The following is a 26,903-nucleotide window of genomic DNA, read 5'->3' as shown; positions in this document are numbered from 1 at the left end:
ACAGCACAGAGAAAGCCGCTCCAATTCTACATCGTTGTTCACTTGAAGTTTGCCAAAGAGCTCATTGACACTCCACAATGCTAATGGGGAAAATATTTTGTCAACTAAGGTTACATTTTTTGGGAAGAACAAGCAGCACTACATATAGCGTAAAAAGGGCACCGCATACCCACATGAAATCATGCCAATCCCATCATGATTTAGGGTAGCTTTGCTGACACTGGGCCTGGACGGCTTGTCCTCATTGAGGAGATAATGAATTCCCCAATTGATCAAGGTATCATACAGGATAATGTCAGAGTGGCCGTCCACCAGCGAAACTCGGTAGACATTCTGGAATGGAGCGGGAGAAGGATTATGTCTGATATTAAGCAGTTCTGGAAGGAAGGAAGAACGGTCCTGAGCATTGCGCAGGTCTGATCCGCAGCACCTGTTTAAGGTTATTGCTGCCAAATCCAAATGTTCGCTTACTCTTTTCCATCAGCACTGTGAATGTTTTATGTGTTCAATAAAGACGTGAAAGACTATCAATGTTTGCGTGTTATTAGCTGAAGCACATTGTCTTTACTTGGAACTTAGATCAGATCACATTTCATGAACAATTAATGCAGAAAACCAGCTAATTCCAAAGGGTTTGTTTACTTTTTCATGCGACCGTTTGTTTCATGTATACTTTATATTAAATGTATCTTCCAGTTGACACCTTTTGTTCTTTCCAAGTATGCTTGGATCCAATTTACTTTGGTGAATCCCCAACATCTCCTGTGGTAAGACCGTATTTGTTGTTCTTCAAGCTCGGCATACAGAGAGTTTATTTACTCGTCTCCGTGGAGCCAGCTGCTCCAGCGCTTTGTTTTTGTGCAACTACTTTGTCCTTCGGGGCCAATGACACAGCCCTGTCGAGATCCCCAACGGGAATTTTCCATCGGTAACCATCTTATATATTTAAGGGAAATAGATGGAGAAACCTGCATTAAATGACATCACAGCCTGGACGGTGAGCTGTCAGTGAATACGGTTGCCTTTGGAAGGTGTAAAGTATTATCTATTAGTAATTTCATTTTTCTGCCTTTATACATTACTCAGGACGTCTGTGTGATAGTAGTCAGTATCCTCTACACACTTGAATTGTTAACACAACGTTGTATACACTAATGCAGTTTAGCACTAAAAAGAACTTGATTTTTTGTCCCTAACATACAGAACGAAACTAACTGTTTTTGGCAATGCTAATGATGTCCTGCTTACTCTACGAAAGTCCATTTTCTCATACATCTGAATTAGAGAGTCGCTCGGATGATTGGGAATCCGTTTGTCTAGATTGCACCGATATCAGACACAAAAAGCCACTGTGTGTGGAATCCCTTCCTTCGTCGTCTAGGTACATTTCTAATTCCTCTTAACTTGCAATCACATTAATATAATTACATTTATTTATTTTAATAAAAAATGCTTTCTACTCTCTATCTCTATGAATCCGTCTGCATTATTCGGTCCTCTAGGAGTATTTCTGCAAATGGGAGGAACCACGGTGAGCGCCACAGGGACAGCCTCTCCCCATTCTTCCAATCGGCGGAGAGGGTGTACAGTGAGGTTCCGCCCCCTTTGCAGAAGCACTCCAGGAGGTCTTGACGATGCATTGGACATCGGGAGAGACATTGACAGAGCACACGAGAAAGCGAGGGTGAGTGACAAAAGAGCAAGAAACAAAATTCGCTGTCCGACAACAAATAGATGAAAAATGAAATGAAAAACAAGTCCAATTGATTTTTTGTTCATCTGCACAAGTCTAGTGAACATATTATGCTTTGACATTTTTCTAAGCTTCATGGCATTCTAATCCCATTAATAAAATGACGTAGATTCGTTCAATTCCAGCCATGAGGAGATTTTAAGTTGTTTGTCCGCAGGAGCAGAGAAATGAAATAAAAAAGCAATACAAATTGCTAACATCTTTTAAAATGGCAGACGGTGTGTTTACAGCGTCAGCGGGACATATAGGTAGTCTTTCTAGGTCACATGTCTACTAGCGACTTAACTTATAATTCTATTTCTTCAGAAGTCTATGATCAGAGGAAATTACTGACCTTCCGATCAAAATGCAGGTGGAAAACTCGCAAGTAACTGCGGGGCGCTTTCTGCCGTATTTGACGGATTTGGGATAAAAAGATCAAAATGTTAATATTAGGACTTTTATTTTTTATGTAAGCCTGCTACTGTGTGATCTAGAGAACGAAACAAACAGCTCATGACATTCATTTCTCACATTGAAACCGGTACAAAAGTTTATTAACAAGAAGAAAATAGCTATTAAAAAGGAGTATACATTTTCCAGTCCTCAAAAGGATAATTAGCAGTTTTTTTATTACCGTAGACGGCACTTAGACCTTGGTAATACTGATGATGCCTGTTGTTCATATGATGATTTATTGTAGGCTACACCATCTGAAATGCTCTACGCATTTAACAATTAATTAGGTTGCTGGCCAATGCGCTAGAAAGGAAAATGCTGGTTTAGTCCCCGGACCGGAGGAGGATATAATGATTTCTTTGTTGGATGCCTGATGCCTGATTTAAAGACAGTCCCTCGTATAAAATAAACACCGGAAAATCTTGATTTCAAGGTGTATAATCGTAAGGTGACAACTCGGCCAACCTGTCACAACTTCTAGGAGAAAAAGTGTAGCTTTTCAGTTTTTATTCTTGAAACACTTTCCTTCTACTCACCAAACCCTTATTATATTATTATATTATATTAATAATACTGCTATTTATAACCCGTTCGGTGGCTGTGTATTATATCTCGGTATCTCTTCCCGCTAGCTCCCCGCTGGATAGAATTCCAGTGACTTTCTTCTTAGTTTAGTGTTATTCTGGAAATGAATGTAACAAATTACGCAGCTGTTTGCTACAGAAATCGTAATAAAAAGATGTCAAAATAATACTAGAATGAAAATGCTATTGCATTTATTTACATGTTTTAACAGCTTACCATAGCACCATATATACCATAGCACCATATATACCGTAGCACCATATCTACACCGTAGCACCATATATACACCATAGCACTATATATACCATAGCACTATATATACCATAGCACCATATATACCATAGCACTATATATACCATAGCACCATATATACCATAGCACCATATATACCATATATACCATAGCACCATATATACACCATAGCACCATATATACCATAGCACCATATATACCATATACACCATAGCACCATATATACCATAGCACCATATATACCGTAGCACCATATATACCATAGCACCATATATACCATAGCACCATATATACACCATAGCACCATATATACACCATAGCACCATATATACCATAGCACTATATATACCATAGCACTATATATACCATAGCACCATATATACCATATATACCATAGCACCATATATACACCATAGCACCATATATACCATAGCATCATATATACCATAGCACCATATATACACCATATATACACCATATATACCATAGCACCATATATACACCATATATACACCATAGCACCATATATACCATATATACCATAGCACCATATATACACCATAGCACCATATATACCATAGCACCATATATACACCATATATACACCATATATACACCATATATACCATAGCACCATATATACCATAGCACCATATATACCATAGCACCATATATAACCCATAGCACCATAGCACCATATATACACCATAGCACCATATATACCATAGCACCATATATACCATATACACCATAGCACCATATATACCATAGCACCATATATACCATAGCACTATATATACCGTAGCACCATATATACCATAGCACTATATATACCGTAGCACCATATATACCATAGCACCATATATACCATAGCACCAGCGAGGACACTTTTAGGAAGGTGCCCCGGAGAGCAGAGAGCTGAAAGTCCTTTTAACTTCTTGGAAAAGCATTAAAACGACATTAAAAGGAGTTACACGTAACGAGGCTGAGCGGGGGGCCGGTTCTCGTGCATACATACGGAATTTCAGTGCTAACTTCATGAATTGAAACCAGTAGGAAATCCGAGAATAGTTAGAAGAGGTAATCTTGTTGCAGCCGGACTGGCACCGTGGGCACGTTTGCTGTAATCAGGACCGGGTTTAATGGCGTTCAGCACCAAGAACAGCTCTGCAAAGCCTACAAATCTACAAAACTCTCCGCTGGTTCTATCAGAACGTCTGGGAAATCCAAACGCTGCAGAATACAGCAGCGAATCCGATGCTCGCCTTTATATAATAATATAATAATAATAATATAATAATAATATAATAATGTAATAGAATTTGTTTGACCCGTCACACGCTGACAAAGATCTTCAATGAATTGGCTGCACGGATTAACCCCGAGCGGTGTGACCCAGAGTGAAACGCTACTGCTGCCGGGTCAGCATCTCTGCAAATAACATATTACCCACCCTAACAATAACGAGAGATAATAAAAGCAGCTAGACGAGCGCTAGATTACGTGGTTGGGAAGCATTTCCGTGTCTCTCGTATGCAGTAATGTGAGATACCGTGCATCGCTTTGAGGTGAAGCGTTTTCTGAATGTCTCTAGGCAACTATTGAGATGATTTCTAAGGAAGCGGAGAGGCTGAATGCGCAGGAATGGGGCTGCAGTGGGTAGTTTGAGGCGCTGTCTAGTGATTGAATATATTATTAAGTTCCCTTTCTGCAGGATATAGCGGGGGGGTGGTAGTAGCGAGGCTAAAGATGTTGACACAATAAGTCGGTAGCAATAAGATAGTAATGCTTATCGGGGGGGGGTGGACTCAACCTTGCAATGCATCATCTGTAATCATAAAACCAAATGAATAGAATCAGACGCTTTTATGGATTTTTATTTATTATTTGATGCGTTTTTATATTTGATTCTTGGATTGGGGTCGACTTTTCACCGACGCAGAATAAACCCTCATGAAAAGTTATATTAGTTAGTTAGTTATCTAACCTTTGGACTAGAATTGAAAATCTTTTTTTTTTTTTACGAAAAGATATTTTGCTTAACAATTTGAGTGAAATAATTGCAATTTAATTCAATTATTTAATAATTGTTTGAAATAGCAGATCTCACAACCACTTAAAAAAGCAATATTCATCTATTTTATGTAATTGCAGCATAATCGTCATCACTGACCTGTAAAACGAAGGTAATTATTACCCTAATGCTGCATGCGTTATAAGTGGATACTAAATGATTTTAATAGCCAGGCTATGATGGCTGATGGCCGTACGTTATTCATTGGATATCTGATTGGCTGCCATATTGATAAGACTTTTTTATCCACATTGTAATCCTCTCTTAAACTACACGACAAAACTCCCTAAAACCTTCATTATCAGTATACTAAACTGAATTTACTATTATTATTATTATTATTATTATTATTATTATCTTTTATTTATATAGCGCCAACAGTTTACGCAGCGCTTAATACAATCCATATATTCAAGGGGTCTGACAAGATGAGAATTGACTGACTAAGACAAACCGATACATTTGGTGGGATACTCTGTATCGCTGTGCCAGATACTCAGTATCGCTGCGCGAGATACTCTGTATCGCTGTGTGAGATAGATACTCTGTATCGCTGCGCGAGATACTCTGTATCCCTGTGTGAGATACTCTGTATCGCTGGGTGAGATACTCGGTATCCCTGCGCGAGATACTCTGTATCGCTGTGCGAGATACTCTGTATCGCTGGGCGAGATACTCTGTATCGCTGGGCGAGATACTCTGTATCGCTGTGTGAGATACTCTGTATCCCTGTGTGAGATACTCGGTATCGCTGGGTGAGATACTCTGTATCGCTGGGCGAGATACTCTGTATCGCTGGGTGAGATACTCTGTATCGCTGGGTGAGATACTCTGTATCCCTGTGTGAGATACTCTGTATCGCTGGGTGAGATACTCTGTATCGCTGGGTGATGCCACTTCTGTGTGTTTGCGGCTTGTATTTGCTGGTTTACGCGACGGAGATCTCCTGGATCCGTGTAGCGGCTGCATAAGAGCCCCGTGGAGGGACTGATAAATATTCTCTGCAGCTTCTCATTCATCTTACAATGAGGACCTGTCAGGGACCGCTGGAGTGGACAGCGAGTGATCTAAAAAAAGGAGATTTCCCCATTTTCTGTACATATAATACAGAATTATAATTCTATGGTCATTATCCTAGATCCCATTTATTAAATATATTCATAGCTGGGACCAGAACTATAAATAATAATAAAAAAAACTATAAGAAACCCCAATAGATCTGAAGCTAGAATCCTTTCCTCGCATTTTCAGGGACCTTTGGTCATTTATTCCAGTAACTGCATTCATTTTGTGTCTTGCTTGTTATTTGCTTGCTTGCTTAAATCAACAGAGGTCAAATGGTCATGCATGATTGCTTGCATGTTCAGAGGAAAATCAGCATGTATGACAACAGCTGCTGTCAGGGTAAGCAAAATATATAAAAGCACGCGAATCCTCCTTTTTAGGGCATAGCACCCCTTTTCAACATGCCAGCTGTTTCCAAACCACCCAAATGTGATATATTAAAGCATAAAGCAAAAAAATAACAAAATAAAGCATACATCCATCACACTACTCGTCGTTAAATATATCAAACAAGCTACTTAGTAACCCCCTACTACTGGAACAGATGCAGATAAGTGATCATCTCTATCTAAAGCGTTTGAGAGAAAGAACTATTTATAGATTTGTGTGCTTTTTATGTTAAAATAATTGAGGGCACTTACTTGTTTTATTGCCAGAAGCTCTGCGGTGTATTGCAGTGTATGCCAGGTGAATGTAGCAGTGGACATTGTAATATACTGTATATATATACCCCATATATATATATATATATACACCGTATATATATATATATATGTCTGAAGAGTATGAAAGCTATAGCGTGAGTCCAGGGAAAAGGATAGATGTGGTTGCCCTGCATTTTCAGAGAGGGTTGTGCATGATATGGTTGGGTTTAATTAATTCATTATCTGTTGGCGTGTTAGTACTACTATATGTTGGGGCCGCCACATCACAAGCAACTGGCCTTTAAAGAACCTCCGATCCTCTCTCTGTTGTAGGTTAAAGTAAAAATGCTGATGGTCACCAGCGTTCCATATCATTGACTTTGAGGAACACTTCCCAAAGCACCCCATACATATTCACCTACATAATGGATAAGTTTGTCTGTTTGTGGGCTGGAGGGATGTACTATATATAGATAGATAGATAGATAGATAGATAGATAGATAGATAGATAGATAGATAGATAGATAGATAGATAGATAGATATGTACTATATCTCGATGATCAATCTGTACAGCAGCGCTGGCTTTCATCAGTAATAGTACAGATACCAAGTATCACCTGGCCGAGATTGGTCCACATTCTGACATTCCAGAATTCTGGCAATGTTAGGAGACTTTGAGAACATTAAAGTATATAATATATAAGAACGTTACATGTAATGTTACATGACACTGTGCAAGCAACTATGAGCATTCGCTCCAGGCAAGGATGAGAGGTGTGAGTGAGTGAGTGAGCGAGTGAGTATAAGTGTTAGACTAAGTGTACGTGTTACAGTGAGCCTGTCTGTGTTTGGGCCAGTGTGTAGTTTACTTGGAGGAGGCCATGGGGCCACTCAGCTGCACCTGAACCAGAAGGTATCGCTCCCCCTGAGTATATATATATTGAATTCAATGGGAGTCCTTTCCTGGCACTGAAGCAGTAGAAAGAAGGGACCGCTGTGGGGTTGTTGCAGTGCAACCCTGAAGCTGCAGCTTCTCCTAAAGGTAGATAATTTGTTACAGGTTTAATGAATGCATATCAATTTACAAAGTATGTTAATATACATCATTTAATGGAGGAACTGCATTCTTTACTGTATTGTTATTTTAAAACGTGTTTAAGGCAGTTTAATTTCATTCTCTCTGAATTTACTTTATATTCCATTACAAGCTTAAAGTAAAAAGATGAATGACTCAGAAATGCGGTACCGGAACTGTTACCCAACCCACACTGCAGCAGTCACAAAACCGCTCATCAGTGTGACGTAAAAGACGCTCGGCTCGGCAAGCTGGTCTATGGTCCGTCTCCGCTCCAGTCCAGCTAGTAGCACCCATCTCAATTTGAGTAAACATCTTATGAACAGTTACACACATACAGAAATTACACACACTTACTCATACTCACTAACACACACTCCATCTCACCCCACTGACACATCCATGCTCAAACACCTACACATTCATGCTCACAAACACCTACACATTCATGCTCACAAACACCTACACATTCATGCTCACAAACACCTACACATTCATGCTCACAAACACCTACACATTCATGCTCACACACTGCTTCAGAGAGTATTCTGCCAGAGGCTTTGTATTATTATTTATTAACTTACATGTTGCCATCATATTCAGCAAAAGTAGTGCATAACATAACAATTTTCACTTAGAGAAACACAAACTAGGGAGGGCCCGGCTCAAACAAGCCTTGCAAATTGTGCGTGTATATAGATTTCTGTGATATTTTACATGGATTCCTGTATTTAATGGTAAATGAGGTAATAAAAGGAAACATAAACACAACTCTTGATTGTGTCCTTGAAACTGGACTCACCGGAGTACATGAATAATGCAGTTCCAGCATAGTGGGATAAATGAATAATACCGTCTCCATAGACTGCCTGCGCTGTCTTGCTCTAGATCTCATCCTCACCAGTCTGTCCCACCACCAGCTTACCAAGCATTGCAGGTGGGGAGTCTAACGAGACTACACACTAAACATGGCGATGAAACGTCACGGTGAATCATGCGTTAAGAATGTATTATATATTATATATATATATTCACTCCTGGGTTTATATAGCCACGTTTCTCCGCGACGTGCATTTCTTTTATGACAGCTGCAGGCTGTTCCGGAATGATAAAAGGCGTCTGCAGAAACCCTCATCAACCTGCGCAGAACAATTACCCTTACGTCCCGCAATGTATGTAGGTCACTACCAGGGTATTGTTCCTGGGAGATCCACAGCTGACAGCCACATGCTTTGGTGGTCCTATTTTTAGGAATGGAAAAGAGGACATTCCCACTCAAAACACGTTTTATAGCAAGATAAGCAAAATGAAAAGTAGATTTAGGGCAGGCGGTTGGTAATAGAAGAGGGACAGATGTTTTAGGCACAACGAGGACTTAGTAATTGTCTGTAAGCTTGGTGCTCGAGGTGAAGTAACTGTAGGGGGGATCCAATGAGTGTCCAAACCTTAATTGGTTTCTTAATGGAGGTGAGAATGCATGGTTTACAATTCAAGGAAATTCTTGGGTAGAATCTACACAATAACTGCTAAAAAACGCTACAATGAAATCTAATCGTAACATCTGCAGCGATTCAAGTGAATGATAAAAAGTCATGGCTAAAATCTGCTGTAACAATTCACTGCGGTGATGTAATGTGACGTAAAGCAAGAAAAGTATACATGTTAATAAAAGTGAATGAACAGAAAACCACTTCATGCTATTTCTACACGCACTAGAACCATCACCCTGATTATAACCCAATTTCAAGAATAAATCTTCTTCCACAAATTAAAATAGCTTTTGTAATCCCCTGAGCTCTGGTCCCGGACATCGGATGTATAAATCAGAGGGTCCCTTAGCACCTGAACACTTCAGCGGATTCATCATCGTGCCGCTTGCACACCTGCCCTAGATATTCTCAATGAGCTGCATATAACCCCCCCCCTTCGTACTGCAGTCCTGGCCCCTCGCTGGTTAACGCGGGCACGCCATTATTGTACACTTACCCAAGTCATTTTCCCTTAATTGGCTTTGAACAAAGTTGGCCAGTTTGCGTCTCAAGGGCAATTGGCGGAGTTCTCGAATTCTTAATGAATAAACAAAGACGCAATTAGCAAAAGTCTAATCTTTTTTGTTGAGGTAAAGTGCAATGAAAAAGTTCCACGTTTGGAAAGCATAATACACGTCTTACATCTGAGCGATACGATGGATCCAGAAGAGAAATTCTGCCTTCAAGCACAAGAAGATATTTATCTCACGCTATCCCGGCATGAGAGATTTCAATTCACTAAGAAAGGTAACAATGCAGAGGAAAAGCGAAATCAGTCATTCTACGCATCAAAAGAAGCGCAGACAACGAGCCACCGAAGGGGAATAAGCTGGAGTCTATAACAGCCGTATGAATCGTGGCAAATACATGAAAAAGCCCCTACAGTTATTCTAAAATAAAACCTGAAAATGTAATGATAATATTTAATAAACCAAATGATGATAGGAAGGCCATGGATCTAATAACACAGCAGGGACTGCCCTTTAAATAAATCAGGAGGTGTCAAAGCTTCTAAAAATAAAGTGGTTCCAAAAAATAAACCTACATTTCAGCATCATGACTAGGAATATCAGCCGGGCCATGATAATATGTTTCTGTTGCCCCTTTAAGCAGTGACATAGAAACGAGGCACGCTCTGCTTTAAGAAACATGTAACATGTAACATGTAACAGCTGCCACCGCTGCCACAAAGAGAACGGTCTGATGGTTAGAATGTATGGTGGCGCATATGGCTCACCCAAGGGGGGCTGGCAGGGGAACGGACGTAGTACAAGACCCTCATTGAAATCAGCGGAAGCTCTTTCTGTGCTTGTGCACTGGTGGTTTTGTTAGACCTCCCCGGAACCCTCTCCGTGCCAGGGCTGGCGCTGTCTGGAAGTGAGTTTACCAAGTGGACACAGTCGGCAGCAAAAGCGTTCGGCTGAACATACGGGGGGATTCCACATAATCCTTCCATTTGAAAGGGGGACCCCTTGGCTATCTGGCATATAACGTCCTTTTAAGTGGTTTATTCTATAAGCCTGTAAGAGTTTTAGTGAATACTAGTTTGTCTTGGCCAGTGTACTCTACTGAGTGTGCTCCTGCGCAGTTTATAACTGGTTAATTTGTTGACCTTCCAGTTAGCTCAACACATTAAATAATGCAACACTAACAAAAGCACCGTGTAATAAGATGTCAGATAGCAGCTTTTAATGAATGAGAATTTCTTGCACACGTATGTATATATTTACACGCTGCCATGTTTCATGTTTGTTGGTGAGTGTTATTAACCGCATAACCGATAGAACAATAAAGGTAACTCGCTTGCAGGCATTTGTTACAATGTGGCTTATCTCAGCAGAGCAGAAACAGCTGAACACGGACAATGCGCTAGAATTCATTACTTATAGATTTGCCATGGAGGCTTTTTTTTTTTTTTTAATCATAGTAAATAAGAAACCAATTTTTATTTTTTTATTTTTACTACATGCCCAGAAGCACATACATCCCCCTTTAACATTAACCTCTGCATTGCTTGGTTTTTCATCTTAACCAAGGAAAGAGTATTTGGTAGTTTTGCCTTTTGCTGGTGAGGTTCTGTAGAACAAAAGAACTTTATTAAGCTCGAATTAGTACACTTTATTGAAAACGTGCGTTTTACCTATTCTTCTGGCCTGCCAACAGCCACATCTAAACATTACTAGAGAAAGGTTTTCCCTGCAATGTAATAAATCAACATCCGCATGCGGGATAAAGTCATTTATCATACATGGCAACCTGCTAATAGATTGCAAACCCAAATACATACACACCATTTCTGGTATGGGCAAATGTAGAAGGTGTATGAGACATGAGCAAAAAAATACGTTAATAGAGTGCCTCGGTCTTAATCACCCAGTCACACACTCTGACTAATGAAAGCATATGAAGGAAGTTGATTGTTCAAGGAAAGTCCCTAAAGATATCACAACTGGCAACAAAGTCAGCCTTCAGGTCTGCATGAAGTTTATTGGAAAAAAAAAGAGATAAAGCCAGTTTATCTCCAATACAATCCTGCATTACTGTATACAGCATCGGATTTAATGCTCAAATACTAGAAAAATAAACACTCGACTAAGCAAGAGGTTAAAACCAACCGAGGAGCTTGGATAAAATCGATACACATGGATCTATTGGTTTGGAACAATATATCAGCAAAGCAATCGCCGGAGAACTCGCGATATCATTCACAATATATCAGGAAAAGCAAAGAACTCGCGATATCATTCACAATATATCAGCAAAGCAATCGCCGGAGAACTCGCGATCTCATTCACAATATATCAGCAAAGCAATCGCCGGAGAACTCGCGATCTCATTCACAATATATCAGCAAAGCAAAGAACTCGCGATATCATTCACAATATATCAGGAAAAGCAAAGAACTCGCGATATCATTCACAATATATCAGCAAAGCAATCGCCGGAGAACTCGCGATCTCATTCACAATATATCAGCAAAGCAATCGCCGGAGAACTCGCGATCTCATTCACAATATATCAGCAAAGCAAAGAACTCGCGATATCATTCACAATATATCAGGAAAAGCAAAGAACTCGCGATATCATTCACAATATATCAGGAAAAGCAAAGAACTCGCGATCTCATTCACAATATATCAGGAAAAGCAAAGAACTCGTGATATCATTCACAATATATCAGGAAAAGCAAAGAACTCGCGATATCATTCACAATATATCAGGAAGAGCAAAGAACTCGCGATCTCATTCACAATATATCAGGAAGAGCAAAGAACTCGCGATATCATTCACAATATATCAGCAAAGCAAAGAACTCGCGATATCATTCACAATATATCAGGAAAAGCAAAGAACTCACGATAACATTCACAATATATCAGCAAAGCAATCGCCGAAGAACTCGCGATCTCATTCACAATATATCAGGAAAAGCAAAGAACTCGCGATATCATTCACAATATATCAGGAAAAGCAAAGAACTCGCGATATCATTCACAACATATCAGGAAAAGCAAAGAACTCGTGATATCATTCACAATATATCAGGAAAAGCAATCGCCGGAGAACTCGCGATCTCATTCACAATATATCAGCAAAGCAATCGCCGGAGAACTCGCGATCTCATTCACAATATATCAGCAAAGCAAAGAACTCGCGATATCATTCACAATATATCAGGAAAAGCAAAGAACTCGCGATATCATTCACAATATATCAGCAAAGCAATCGCCGGAGAACTCGCGATCTCATTCACAATATATCAGCAAAGCAATCGCCGGAGAACTCGCGATCTCATTCACAATATATCAGCAAAGCAAAGAACTCGCGATATCATTCACAATATATCAGGAAAAGCAAAGAACTCGCGATATCATTCACAATATATCAGCAAAGCAAAGAACTCGCGATATCATTCACAATATATCAGCAAAGCAATCGCCGGAGAACTCGCGATCTCATTCACAATATATCAGCAAAGCAATCGCCGGAGAACTCGCGATCTCATTCACAATATATCAGCAAAGCAAAGAACTCGCGATATCATTCACAATATATCAGGAAAAGCAAAGAACTCGCGATATCATTCACAATATATCAGGAAAAGCAAAGAACTCGCGATCTCATTCACAATATATCAGGAAAAGCAAAGAACTCGTGATATCATTCACAATATATCAGGAAGAGCAAAGAACTCGCGATCTCATTCACAATATATCAGGAAAAGCAAAGAACTCGCGATCTCATTCACTTGTAACAGCTTTATAACTGATTGGGAAAATAGATGAAAAAATGGCAGCCGGGGCCGTGAAAGTGCAGCGCACCCCAGAAATCTCACAACAGCATACAGGGGAATGCGAATAATAATAATAATAATAATAGACACAAGCTCTTCACCATCATCGGAAACGTAATATTTGCAGGGAAACTTGCATCTCAGTGGAAATGATCTGGCAGTGTACGGGTTAAAAGCTCAGAGCACAGAGCAGAAAATTCAAATGGCACCTTATGGTCTCAAACTACGGAGCCAATTCAGGTCTCCGCGCTCAGCATTAAATATGACCTCGGCTCGGCACAGAGACGCATCTTCTGCCGGCAGATCAAGAGGATTTGCTGCGCATCTAATTGACCCTTGAGTTACGCGGCCCAAATCGCTCCAAATCGGAGGTGTCGAGATACAGCGGCTTTCGTACGATAAGAATGGACATTGCTTTGCCGATCGAAGAAATAAGTGAAAACATTAAAATAATTACTCTTCCATAGAACAATGGTTTGGGGTTTCTAGGGTAACAATGCGCGCAGGAGGGGGCAGGTAGCGAGTCCTATCGCTTGTAAATAATAATTAATGCCTGATGGATACGTTCGGTTCAGTAACGCGCGACACACAAGCTGGCTGTTTAAATGTATTTGTGTTTTGGGATGAGAATGGTAAGCGAGGATGACCTGTCTGATACTTCCTCCGATTCGGTACCCGTCACCAATACCATTCAGCAGCGATGGCGTAATAAACAGCATATACCACAGTGGTCTGCAGTAATAATAACTCTGCTGCTCTGTGCATTGCCAGAGTATTAAATACCGATACTACCACCTCTTTCCACATATATTTATATATACATATGGAAGGGTTTTTATATTATATATATATATATATATATATATATATATATATATTTATATATACATATGGAAGGGTTTATATATTTATATATACATATGGAAGGGTTTATATATTTATATATACATATGGAAGGGTTTTTATATATATATTTATATATACATATGGAAGGGTTTATATATTTATATATACATATGGAAGGGTTTATATATTTATATACACATATGGAAGGGTTGAGAGGTTCATTATGCGAGGTGGAGGGGGCCGGTACTGACACTGCCCACGCTGTCCCTGATTCTTGTATAAATTAAGTGAAGAAGTTTTCTCGTTCAGCTGGTTCCCCTCTTAACCTCCCAGCTTTCGTGATTAAAGTTACCATAGCAACGTGTTTACCGAGATGCTTTTGCTGCATTTTTAGCATCAATGCACTGGAAGTTAGGTGATCAAAGGACTTCTTTAACCCTCGCGGTGTCAAGAGCCACTCGCTCTTCAAGCCAAGATAAACCTTTATGAAGATCGTTTGGTCCTTGTGGAATTTCAGTAATTAGATGCTATGCATTATAACAAAAAGGTCAACGGTGAGGACCTAGAAGAGACATCATCAGATATTCTAACCGCCGTCCAGAAGAATAACTTCATTTACAGTCCAGATATCAAGCCACCAATTACAAACGCTTATCTGAAACCTGCTTTCTTTCATGTCTTTTAAGGCCAAAAACTCTTAGCTCAGTCCTGTGGCTCTGCGCTCCCCTAGTCCATGAAAATAAGCGGGGTCACGGTGCTGTGCTTAGGGGTCATAGAGTTGAATGCCAGCCTTGATCTATCAATCTCACAGCACAGAGGTTTCTTAGGATGTTTTTAAGCAAAAGCAAATATATTTATATACATATATATAGTTTTATCCACTCAGAAAGCTAAAGAACAAATTAATGCAATGGCACCAAAGTCACAATAAAAACGAGTTAGAATGATAACGACTTCCATGTCATTACTTCTGACCAAAGTCTCCTCTTCTTCTAACCAACAGACAGTAACTTTTTGCTGGCCAACGCTCAGGTGCATCGCGGCTTCCCCATCGTTTACTGTTCCGATGGATTTTGTGACCTGACCGGGTTCGGACGGACCGAGGTTATGCAAAAGAACTGTAGCTGTCGTTTTCTTTACGGACCAGAGACCAGCGAGGCCGTGCTGCAAAACATCGAGAGGGTCCTGGATGAGAAGCAGGAGTACCAGGCAGAGGTGTGCTTCTACAAAAAAGATGGTAAGGAAACCGAGATCCTAGTCACAGGACACCGGATGAGGAATCGCACGCCCTCACAATAACTTAAAAGAATAAATGTTAAGGAATAGTTTAACAATAAATACAACATATTGGGCAAAATCCATACCAATTATAAACCAGACGTATTTATCATCCTGTCTTAAACCCAATTCCCTTAATATCGAAAGTATAGTTCGGAATGTAAAGTGAACGGTGTGTTGAAAATGTGCATTTGAGTGCAGAACGTGTCCTAAGGACCCACACCGAGCTGTGAATTATAAGCCACAGATACACAGATCCTCTTCAAAAGTCTCTTCTTCGCATCTAAACAGATTTTCTGACATCATGGATTGTATCCCCTCTTTTCTCTCTTCTTACACAGAGGATCTCTTTTGGTGCCTGCTGGACATCGTACCCATCAAAAATGAGAAAGGAGAGGTGGTCTTGTTCCTTTTCTCCTTTAAGGACATCACTGAGCACAGAATGAGGGTTCAGCATAGCGATAAGAAAGATGGTGAGTGAAGCAGAGGCCACCAAGCTGCTGGTACCCATGAAGCCATGTTCCTTGAGCAGGTGATTGCGTCGGTACTCGGGACCCCTTTGCAAACAGAGTAGCGTTTTATTCTCGTTTCTATATATTTCTAGAGAAGCAGAAGAGCAGACGTTCAGGTAACTCACACTTTGGTTCAGTGAGAAGACAGAGCAGGACGATGCTGTGCCACCTGACAGGCCAAGTAGCCGGCAGAGACAAGAGTGACCTTAAACTCAACAGCGTGAGTATCGGTGTGACACAGACGTTCAGCTGAGGTTACCATTATAACTGCGGAGAAATTCTTTATTCTTGGAATTTGTCATTTTAAATTATACATACATACTCCTATTTCTTTATAATTACACATACATACATACATACATACTTCTATTTATTATTTCTTTATAATTATACATACATACATACTTCTATTTATTATTTCTTTATAATTACACATACATACATACTTCTATTTCTTTATAATTATACATACATACATACTTCTATTTATTATTTCTTTATAATTACACATACATACATACATACATACATCTATTTATTATTTCTTTATAATTACACATACATACATACATACATACTTCTATTTATTATTTCTTTATAATTACACATACATACATACATACATACATACTTCTATTTATTATTTCTTTATAATTATACATACATACATACATACTTCTATTTCTTTATAATTATACATACATACTTCTATTTATTATTTCTTTATAATTATACATACATACATACTTCTATTTCTTTATAATTACACATACATACATACATACTTCTATTTATTATTTCTTTATAATTACACATACATACATACATACTTCTATTTATTATTTCTTTATAATGATACATACATACTTCTATTTATTATTTCTTTATAATTATACATACATACATACTTCTATTTCTTTATAATTACACATACATACATACTTCTATTTCTTTATAATTACACATACATACATACATACATACTTCTATTTCTTTATAATTATACATACATACATACATACTCCTATTTCTTTATAATTACACATACATACATACATACATACTTCTATTTATTATTTCTTTATAATTATACATACATACATACATACTTCTATTTCTTTATAATTACACATACATACATACATACTTCTATTTATTATTTCTTTATAATTACACATACATACATACTTCTATTTCTTTATAATTATACATACATACATACTTCTATTTATTATTTCTTTATAATTACACATACATACATACATCTATTTATTATTTCTTTATAATTACACATACATACATACATACATACTTCTATTTATTATTTCTTTATAATTACACATACATACATACATACATACATACTTCTATTTATTATTTCTTTATAATTATACATACATACTTCTATTTCTTTATAATTACACATACATACATACATACATACTATTTATTATTTCTTTATAATTATACATACATACATACATACATACTTCTATTTATTATTTCTTTATAATTATACATACATACATACTTCTATTTCTTTATAATTACACATACATACATACATACTTCTATTTATTATTTCTTTATAATTACACATACATACATACATACATACTTCTATTTATTATTTCTTTATAATTACACATACATACATACTTCTATTTATTATTTCTTTATAATGATACATACATACTTCTATTTATTATTTCTTTATAATTACACATACATACATACATACATACATACTTCTATTTATTATTTCTTTATAATTATACATACATACTTCTATTTATTATTTCTTTATAATTACACATACATACATACTTCTATTTATTATTTCTTTATAATGATACATACATACTTCTATTTATTATTTCTTTATAATTATACATACATACATACATACATACTTCTATTTATTATTTCTTTATAATTATACATACATACATACTTCTATTTCTTTATAATTACACATACTGTGAGTGTCACATCGAGGTATCGCGTGGCTGCGATGAGAGAGTCGGGATTCCGCCTAATGGGTGGCTTTACCACTGGTTACGGCTCCCCTTACTTTAATCGCAGATTCTAAGTAGGACATAAATAACGATTGAACTGTTTGAGGTTATTGCTCATGGGGTATGGGGTATAACTGCAGATGGCTACAATAATAAATTATAATTGTACATGAAAAGAATAATATATAGTAGATATTAACAGGAACGCACATTCATAGGAAATGGTACATTTTACATTGAGGCCCATTTTTGCAGTTGAGGTGTGAATTTGTTCGTGGTTAACCCATTATATTTCACCATTTTGTATTTGTGTTTGGTTTTCAGTTTTTTTGTTGTACTCTGGGTGCGTTTATGTAAATGCTATTTTCTGTAATCTGGATCCTCCAGTCCATTTTGATAAATCAGCTCTGTATAGTTATGGGGGGGGGAGAGAATATTTGGTCCCTTTTTTTCATAGAAAGATGTGACTAGAAAAAAACCAGAGCACTCTTAATCAGATTATGTGTGAAAGTGTAACAGATCAGAAGGATTATGATCAGCTGCTCAATGGATAGGATCAAAGGGGCCAATCTGATTGGTCACAAGAGCAATCCAGATCCGGCTTTGGTGACACTGTGACAGCAGAAGGGAAAGCGTAAAAGTCTAGGTCAGTAAATGTGATTGAATGAAATGCTGTCTTCGAAGCACGTTTCCTAAACAGAACAGCCCCGTAAAGATCCAAACAAGGAGATGTATTTGTTGGTCTCTCACATTTTGGCTTCATAACAAATATACTACAAGGAAAGTGTTAAGTGCTAAATAGTATAAGCAATGCAGTAATCAGAAATGCATTAAACAACTCGTCGACATGGAAACAGCACTGGGATTCACCAAATTTATCTGGTTTAAAGCCAGACAATTTGGCCACCATGTGGGTCACGCTGACCGACCATCACCATCACCATCCAGGGGATCCATCGATGCAAACTATATTTCCCATCGCAAGCACTGCGCGTAACGCGGTTAGGAAAGGTCCTCCCTGATAACTCTACATTTTGGTATTGCAAGGCTACATACTATATAAACCGATGTAATGGTGCCGACGAATGGAAAAGAAAACTATATGCATCCGATGGCCAGTCTGGGACCACCAGAGTCCAGTGAGCTGGGATTACGGGATCTGGAAGTAACCACAACATTTCTAATCATCGCGCTCTCTTTATTTCTCTCCCCAGAACCTTTTAGACAACAAACCTACGCTCCCTGAATACAAAGTAGCGTCTGTCCAGAAACCCCGCTTCATCCTTCTTCACTACAGTATATTCAAGGCTCTTTGGGACTGGCTTATCCTCTTAGCCACCTTTTACGTCGCCGTCACCGTTCCTTACAACGTTTGCTTTACGAGCCACGACGACAGCGTCTCTGCAGCACGCAGCACTATCGTCAGTGACATCGCAGTGGAAATGCTTTTCATTTTAGGTAAGCACATGGGGGCCAATCTTTAAATACATGAGTCCAAGAGAGATACGTTGTTGACGTATCCTACAAACTCCCCAGATCTCAATCCGATCGAGCATGCGCTGGACAAACAAGTCCGATCCAGGGAGGCCCGTGTCACAACTGTGTCCATAACCTCTCCATACAGCGATAAACGGCGCTTGCGTTGCTCTAGAGTTATAAAACAAAACATTTTGACAGATTAAGGGACCGGCTTTTACAATAAGGCGGCTGAAGACGGTTGACTGGCTTGTCTGTTTTGTAGATTTCTGATCTGTAGCTAAACACGATGTCGTTCTCTCTACAGATATAATTCTGAATTTTCGGACCACGTACGTCAGTCAGTCAGGGCAGGTTGTGTATGAACCTCGCTCGATCTGCATCCACTACCTCGCCACCTGGTTTTTCGTGGACCTCATAGCCGCATTGCCCTTCGATCTCCTCTATGCATTCAATGTCACGGTGGTAAGATCAGCTGCTTCCACACTTACAATTTCTCTTCATTCATATCCTTAGTGTGATTTCATTTTATCCATATTATTTCCGGATTATTTGTGTATTTCCTTTCCCTAAAAATGTTGTAATGAGAAAATAAGCGCAAAAATAAAAATCACTTGTAACGTCCTACATGTGACTTATAGGATGCAGGACACATATTTCAGACACGTCATTTCCAACCATTATCCTTCCTCCTGCAGTATGTACGTGTGTATGTACATGCGTGCGTGTGTATGGACATGCGTGTGCGTGTGTATGTGCGTGTGTATGTGCGTGTGTGTGTACATGTGTGTGCGTGTGTATGTACGTGTGTGTATGTATTTTAGCTTGTGTTCTGCGCCATTGCTGGTGTTTCTCCTTTGTTTTTAAAGTAGTTGTGAGTAAAGAGTGCATCGTTGTACCCATTTAATTTACCTGATTATTTGACATCTTGCACTTTTATTTATTTTTTTATTTTTTTATTTGTGTCGTTTAAACTAAAGCGTTAACTGAATTTTCACACATTTCCATTTATAAGCACAGCGTTGAAAATAGAATGTCGGGTGTTATAGCACTTCATCTACGGTATACACAGGGCTGTTTCTACCAAACGCCAACTACTGGGGGTCCAGAGGTCCTCAGAAGCCCATAGACACCCAACACATGGTCAACGTATCCTTTAAAACATTGGCAAAATAATACAAAATGTCTTTTTTGTCAGTGTTTCAGAACCTCAGGGAAATAAGAATTATAACGTCCTGGGGATTGGGCTCTGAGATGAAACTTCTTATACAACAAACCATAACGTCTGTAGCTTCTCGTGGAAATATAAAATAGACGAACCATCTTGTGCTTTGACGCTCGCTTTTTCTTCTTTGTTCTTCTTTCCCCGCATCCCTTTTTCTTCCTTTGGAAGACGTCTCTGGTCCATCTGCTGAAGACGGTTCGTTTGTTGAGACTGTTGAGGCTGCTGCAGAAGCTGGACCGATATTCCCAGTACAGCGCCATGGTACTTACCCTCCTGATGTCCATGTTCGCTCTCCTCGCACATTGGATGGCCTGCGTTTGGTACGTCATCGGCCGAAAGGAAATGGAGAGTAATGACCCCGTGACCTGGGACATTGGTAAGACTGACAGTTTCATTTCATTTGTTATGAATGAATAACGACCATTGAATGAATAGGAAGTTAGCATTATTTTGTTATTTGGATGATTTTTGTTAAGTGAAAAAATATTTTCCCCCCGGATTGTCCTAGTTTAGGTAAATTAATTGATAGCGTAGACCTGAGAGGTTTTCAGCCCTTGGCATTTAATATTGGATGCTTTCTAGGAAAGGTCCATGGGCAGAAACCTTTACAAAGGCTCGCTGCAAGTCATCGTGGTCACACAGCTTAAACCATTAGCCATGAAACCCCGTGTAATTAACGCCGGATCTCGTCTCCTAACAGGCTGGCTCCATGAACTCGGTAAAAGACTCGAAGCCCCCTACATCAATAACTCTCTGGGTGGTCCTTCCATTCGTAGCGCTTACATCGCATCCCTCTACTTCACGCTGAGCAGCTTGACGAGCGTGGGATTTGGAAACGTCTGCGCCAATACGGACGCAGAAAAAATATTTTCTATCTGCACGATGCTGATTGGAGGTGAATATTTACAACGATACAAGATTTAGCGCGTAAATCTATACTTTATTTTCACGAAAGCACTCGAAAATAAGCGGTTTTAGAATGACGTAGCCCATCACAGGACACGCGGTCATCTGCCACGTAGCACATCACAGGACACGCGGTCATCTGCTACGTAGCACATCACAGGACACGCGGTCATCCGCTACGTAGCACATCACAGGACACGCGGTCATCTGCTACGTAGCACATCACAGGACACGCGGTCATCTGCTACGTAGCACATCACAGGACACGCGGTCATCCGCTACGTAGCACATCACAGGACACGCGGTCATCTGCTACGTAGCACATCACAGGACACGCGGTCATCCGCTACGTAGCACATCACAGGACACGCGGTCATCTGCTACGTAGCACATCACAGGACACGCGGTCATCTGCTACGTAGCACATCACAGGACACGCGGTCATCTGCTACGTAGCACATCACAGGACACGCGGTCATCCGCTACGTAGCACATCACAGGACACGCGGTCATCTGCTACGTAGCACATCACAGGACACGCGGTCATCCGCTACGTAGCCCATCACAGGACACGCGGTCATCCGCTACGTAGCACATCACAGGACACGCGGTCATCCGCTACGTAGCACATCACAGGACACGCGGTCATCCGCTACGTAGCACATCACAGGACACGCGGTCATCCGCTACGTAGCACATCACAGGACACGCGGTCATCTGCTACGTAGCACATCACAGGACACGCGGTCATCTGCTACGTAGCACATCACAGGACACGCGGTCATCCACTACGTAGCACATCACAGGACACGTGGTCATCTGCGACGTAGCACATCACAGGACACGCGGTCATCTGCTACGGATAGCGAGCGGTTGGACTGAAAAAGTGTCATTCTAGGGTCAATTAGTTCTCTAATAAATCTTTCTCTTAAAAGAAATGCATCCCGAAAGGTTGCGCAATTCTTAGAGACGGACATCGTGAAAACACGCAGCAGCAGTGATATATTTATTTTCTTTGATATTTACACAGACAGAAAAGATTTGAGTTCTGTTTCTTAGCGCGAGTTAACGCATTAAGGAAAAGTAGAACGTAAGGATTAACCCTGCTATTTCTATTTCTGTCGCTGATTCTGCAGCCTTGATGCATGCCGTAGTGTTTGGCAACGTGACAGCCATCATCCAGCGCATGTATTCCCGCCGGTCCCTTTACCACACGCGCATGAAAGACCTCAAGGATTTCATTCGCGTTCACCGTCTCCCACAGCAGCTTAAGCAGCGCATGTTGGAGTATTTTCAGACAACGTGGTCCGTCAACAACGGCATTGATGCAAATGAGGTAACTGACAACTTTTTTTTAACCAACAAGATTTTTGTTGAGTAAATGAAGCACTAGTACTTTACTTTGTATCAGGCAGGCAGGCAGGCAGGCAGAGGGTCACATTACTGAAGAACTCGGCAAAACAGCTATTTATGAGATGTTCTATTTAAATAAATGTCAAACGTTCGTGTGGTAAGCAGGTATCACTCGTTCTTTCACACGGGGACACTTGGCCGTGTCTGTTTCCGATAGCCGACGTGGCTTCCAGGGCAGTCATACGTGTGAGTGAAGACATCTGCATTCTCTTCTTCCAGCTACTGAAAGATTTCCCGGATGAGCTACGCGCCGATATCGCGATGCACCTCAACAAGGACATCTTGCAGCTCCCCGTGTTTGAGACAGCCAGCCGCGGATGCCTGAGGGCTCTTTCCCTGCACATCAAGACTTCTTTCTGTGCCCCGGGAGAATACCTCCTGCGGCAGGGCGATGCTCTGCAGGCAAACTATTTTGTGTGCTCAGGGTCACTAGAAGTCCTGAAGGACAACATGGTGCTAGCCATTCTTGGTAAAACCTGCATTTACATTTTGATACATATTCTTTATACTTAACCATTTAAGATGATAATGAAACAAGATATTGTTGGACTGTAAATATATTAGAACATGGCTATGATTGCACAGGCGGCACTGGCGGACCCGCGTGTACGGGGGAGATGAACCGACGATTTAATGTATAACTGCCATGGGGATTCAGACGTTAGAAGTCCTCCATCGGGGAGGGCTGGCAGCCTCAGATCTGGGGGGCAAGTCTAGCCACGTGGCCTAACCTGTGGATTATCGCAGATTCATTTCCTCCTCTTGTAAACGGTCAACACCAATCATTTTATCTCCAGCACTTACAAAAGTAAGTAAATAAAGGTCACGCCATGATACACGCGTCCATCTTGTTTCTGCCACAGGCAAAGGCGATTTAATCGGTGCCGACATCTCCAGTAAAGAACAGGTGATCAAAACAAACGCCGACGTGAAAGCCCTGACCTACTGCGATCTCCAGTACCTGAGCCTGCGAGGACTCTTAGAGGTGCTGGAACTTTATCCCGAGTATTCCAGCAAATTCATGGCTGATATTCATCACGACTTGACCTTTAACCTGCGCGAAGGCAGCGAAACGGACGTAAGATATACATTCGTTTTTAAAGTTGGTCGTTAGACTCATAACTCACGCTTTCATCACCGACAATGTTTTGTACTTACTATATCTAATCACGCTAAATAAATGGATCAAGACTTTTGTTACGTTGATGAGTTACGCTCTACGAGCGACCTCTTTCCATTACTACGTCTGGTTCTTCCCACAGAATATCTGAGACGTGGCTTTGCGATATTTCAGCTGATCCGGAAATTTATTAGAGAAATGGATAATTAGATTGTCTTTTACTAGAGTGAGAAATTCATGAAGATTGAAAGCCGCTAATTGGTTAACCGACCCCTTAGTGAAAAATCTGAAAGCTGAACTTTTCATTTGTACAATATTTGTAGTTTTTATATTTAAACAGGTGAATGAATTTAAAATGGATTTGTTTATTCAGAGAATGAGTATTAATATATTAGCCTGGTTACATTCACACAAAATCTATCTTTCTATTTCAGGGTTGCTACAGATTCACGCGATCGCCTCGTCTCTCACAGGTATTTTCTGTCCATTATATTGCTCTTGAATCATACAAAGTTATAGAAACTTAACTTAAAAACTTATAAAACTTAAAAAGATCTTAAATTGTATCAGTTATATTAACATTGTATGTTTGGTTGCGTATTCAGTGTCCGTTTCAGCTTATTGATTAAATCTCACATGTCGTCAGAAAAGCCCAAGGTGTTCCGGGGCTCGTCTAGTTTTTTTACATTTTATTTTCAAGGACTCTGTAAAATAAATAAATAAATAAAAAATAAATATAATACAAATAAATAAATAAAATAGGGTGGGAGGGAGAACATTAAAGTATTAAGCTCATGGGGCGTTTTGATAATTCCCCATGAACACCCACTATAAAAGGTATGTATTTCGTTATCATATTTTATAAACAAGTGAAATAGTATTACCCAATGCATCCGCATTGCTCCCCTCCTTTATAACAAATAATAAAATAGAATGCTCTGTATGCCAAAGGAGGCAACTGGACCTCTTAGAAGAGATAAAGAGGGAGTAAAGCCCATAGTGCTAAAAGGAGATTGAAGATGACAGACGAGGTGTAGGTTAGATTGTTTGTTTAGATGTTTGTTTGTTTGTTCTTGGTTTTAGCCTCGCTCGGAGTCTGGTACAATGTCTGAAAAAAAGCTGGCCTCAATCTTGGAATCCAACGATGAGACTGAAGACTTTTTCCGCCACTCTCCTGCAACCATGACACGCAGGAAACTTATGTTACCCAACCTCAACAGCCCCGTAAGACGTGGCTCCCTAAGCAGTCTTCTTGGTGATGATCTGCGCCAATTTTCGGCCTTCCGACGGAACTGTCGCTCCCCAGTTCACAGCAGTCGTGGCAGAAGCCCCTCTCCCCATTGTCATAAAGAAGAAAAGGAGTCTGAAACAGACAGTGTTGGATCACGAAAGCCAGCAAAGCTCCTTATCCCAGCTCTCAACACGTATGGCCCACCTGACCTTAGCCCAAGGTGAGCTTTATTCCCACATGTTTAGAAAATATTGCTCTAGACTGAGTAACACCGCAGGGAGCTCGTCTGGCATCAACTAATGAAGAGCCCTTTATTGGTTGATGCCAGACCAGGCCCCTGCCGGCGACCAATTTACAGACCTTTAACTCCTAGAGCCAGAAGACCAACGGGCTCAGCATCAGGAGTTAAAGGTCCATGAGAGCGACTCACTGGCGACTTGCTGCCAGGGAGCTCATCTGGCATCAACCAATGAAGAGCAGAGCTTACGGACCCGGCGCCAAAGCTGCTGCTAACTGTTACAGTGTTAACCCCTGCTAGAAAACGAAGAGAAAAACGAACACAAAGAATGAACACGAATATTCGCCCGAAAACAACACGGAATAGTCTGGAACTGACTTTTGTGTTCTCTACTGGGGTAATCATACATAAGACTGATGTCATGTGACTGTTCTGTGACTACATATGATGATCTTTTCTACTGTATATCATCTGTAGGGTTGTCGATGGAATCGAGGACAGTGGAGATGTCTCAGAGAGCCAAACTTTTCAATTCAACATAGACAACTCTAGGATGAGATCTCCGATCAAACAGTCTCCTGCAGCAGGTATTGCATGCCTGAGGGTTATCTATCACGGCCCAGAGAACTTCACCAAAGTGTCTTTACAGAACCCTTTCCACTGTCTTAGCCACGTAAAGGTGCACAAAAAAGCGGGTATTACCCTTTAATGCCATTCTGTATTAAAAAAAACGCCATTGTTAATAATGTTTAAAAGTTTGTACTGCTTATATGATATGACAAAATGAAAAAAAAGATGTTTCACATTATATCCATCTATCTATCCGTTAACATTTACTAAACTGTCAGACAATAGCGTAAACATCAGCAGGAGTAGATTAATGCTAAAGACAACGAACTCACAGGCCAGGTGACAGCACTGTTTTTGTA

At 39.9% G+C, this 26,903-nt stretch overlaps 1 protein-coding gene across 1 annotated transcript in view; it reads left to right on the top strand.

The window, feature by feature from the left end:
* The window catches only part of KCNH4 (potassium voltage-gated channel subfamily H member 4), a 31,501-nt gene that overhangs the window by 2,475 nt on the left and 2,123 nt on the right, over positions 1-26,903 (top strand). The window contains exons 2-14 of the mRNA XM_053453369.1: positions 15,561-15,794; positions 16,177-16,308; positions 16,440-16,567; positions 19,580-19,823; positions 20,149-20,306; positions 21,235-21,442; positions 21,767-21,961; positions 23,109-23,308; positions 23,605-23,854; positions 24,249-24,463; positions 24,940-24,978; positions 25,589-25,956; positions 26,452-26,561. Coding sequence (XP_053309344.1) covers positions 15,561-15,794; positions 16,177-16,308; positions 16,440-16,567; positions 19,580-19,823; positions 20,149-20,306; positions 21,235-21,442; positions 21,767-21,961; positions 23,109-23,308; positions 23,605-23,854; positions 24,249-24,463; positions 24,940-24,978; positions 25,589-25,956; positions 26,452-26,561 — 2,481 coding nt within the window. The remainder of the gene's footprint in view (positions 1-15,560; positions 15,795-16,176; positions 16,309-16,439; positions 16,568-19,579; positions 19,824-20,148; positions 20,307-21,234; positions 21,443-21,766; positions 21,962-23,108; positions 23,309-23,604; positions 23,855-24,248; positions 24,464-24,939; positions 24,979-25,588; positions 25,957-26,451; positions 26,562-26,903) is intronic.

Source organism: Spea bombifrons, chromosome 13 (assembly GCF_027358695.1).
Source record: "Spea bombifrons isolate aSpeBom1 chromosome 13, aSpeBom1.2.pri, whole genome shotgun sequence".
Lineage (NCBI taxonomy): Eukaryota > Metazoa > Chordata > Amphibia > Anura > Pelobatidae > Spea > Spea bombifrons.
This window is presented reverse-complemented; position numbering and strand designations above follow the sequence as displayed.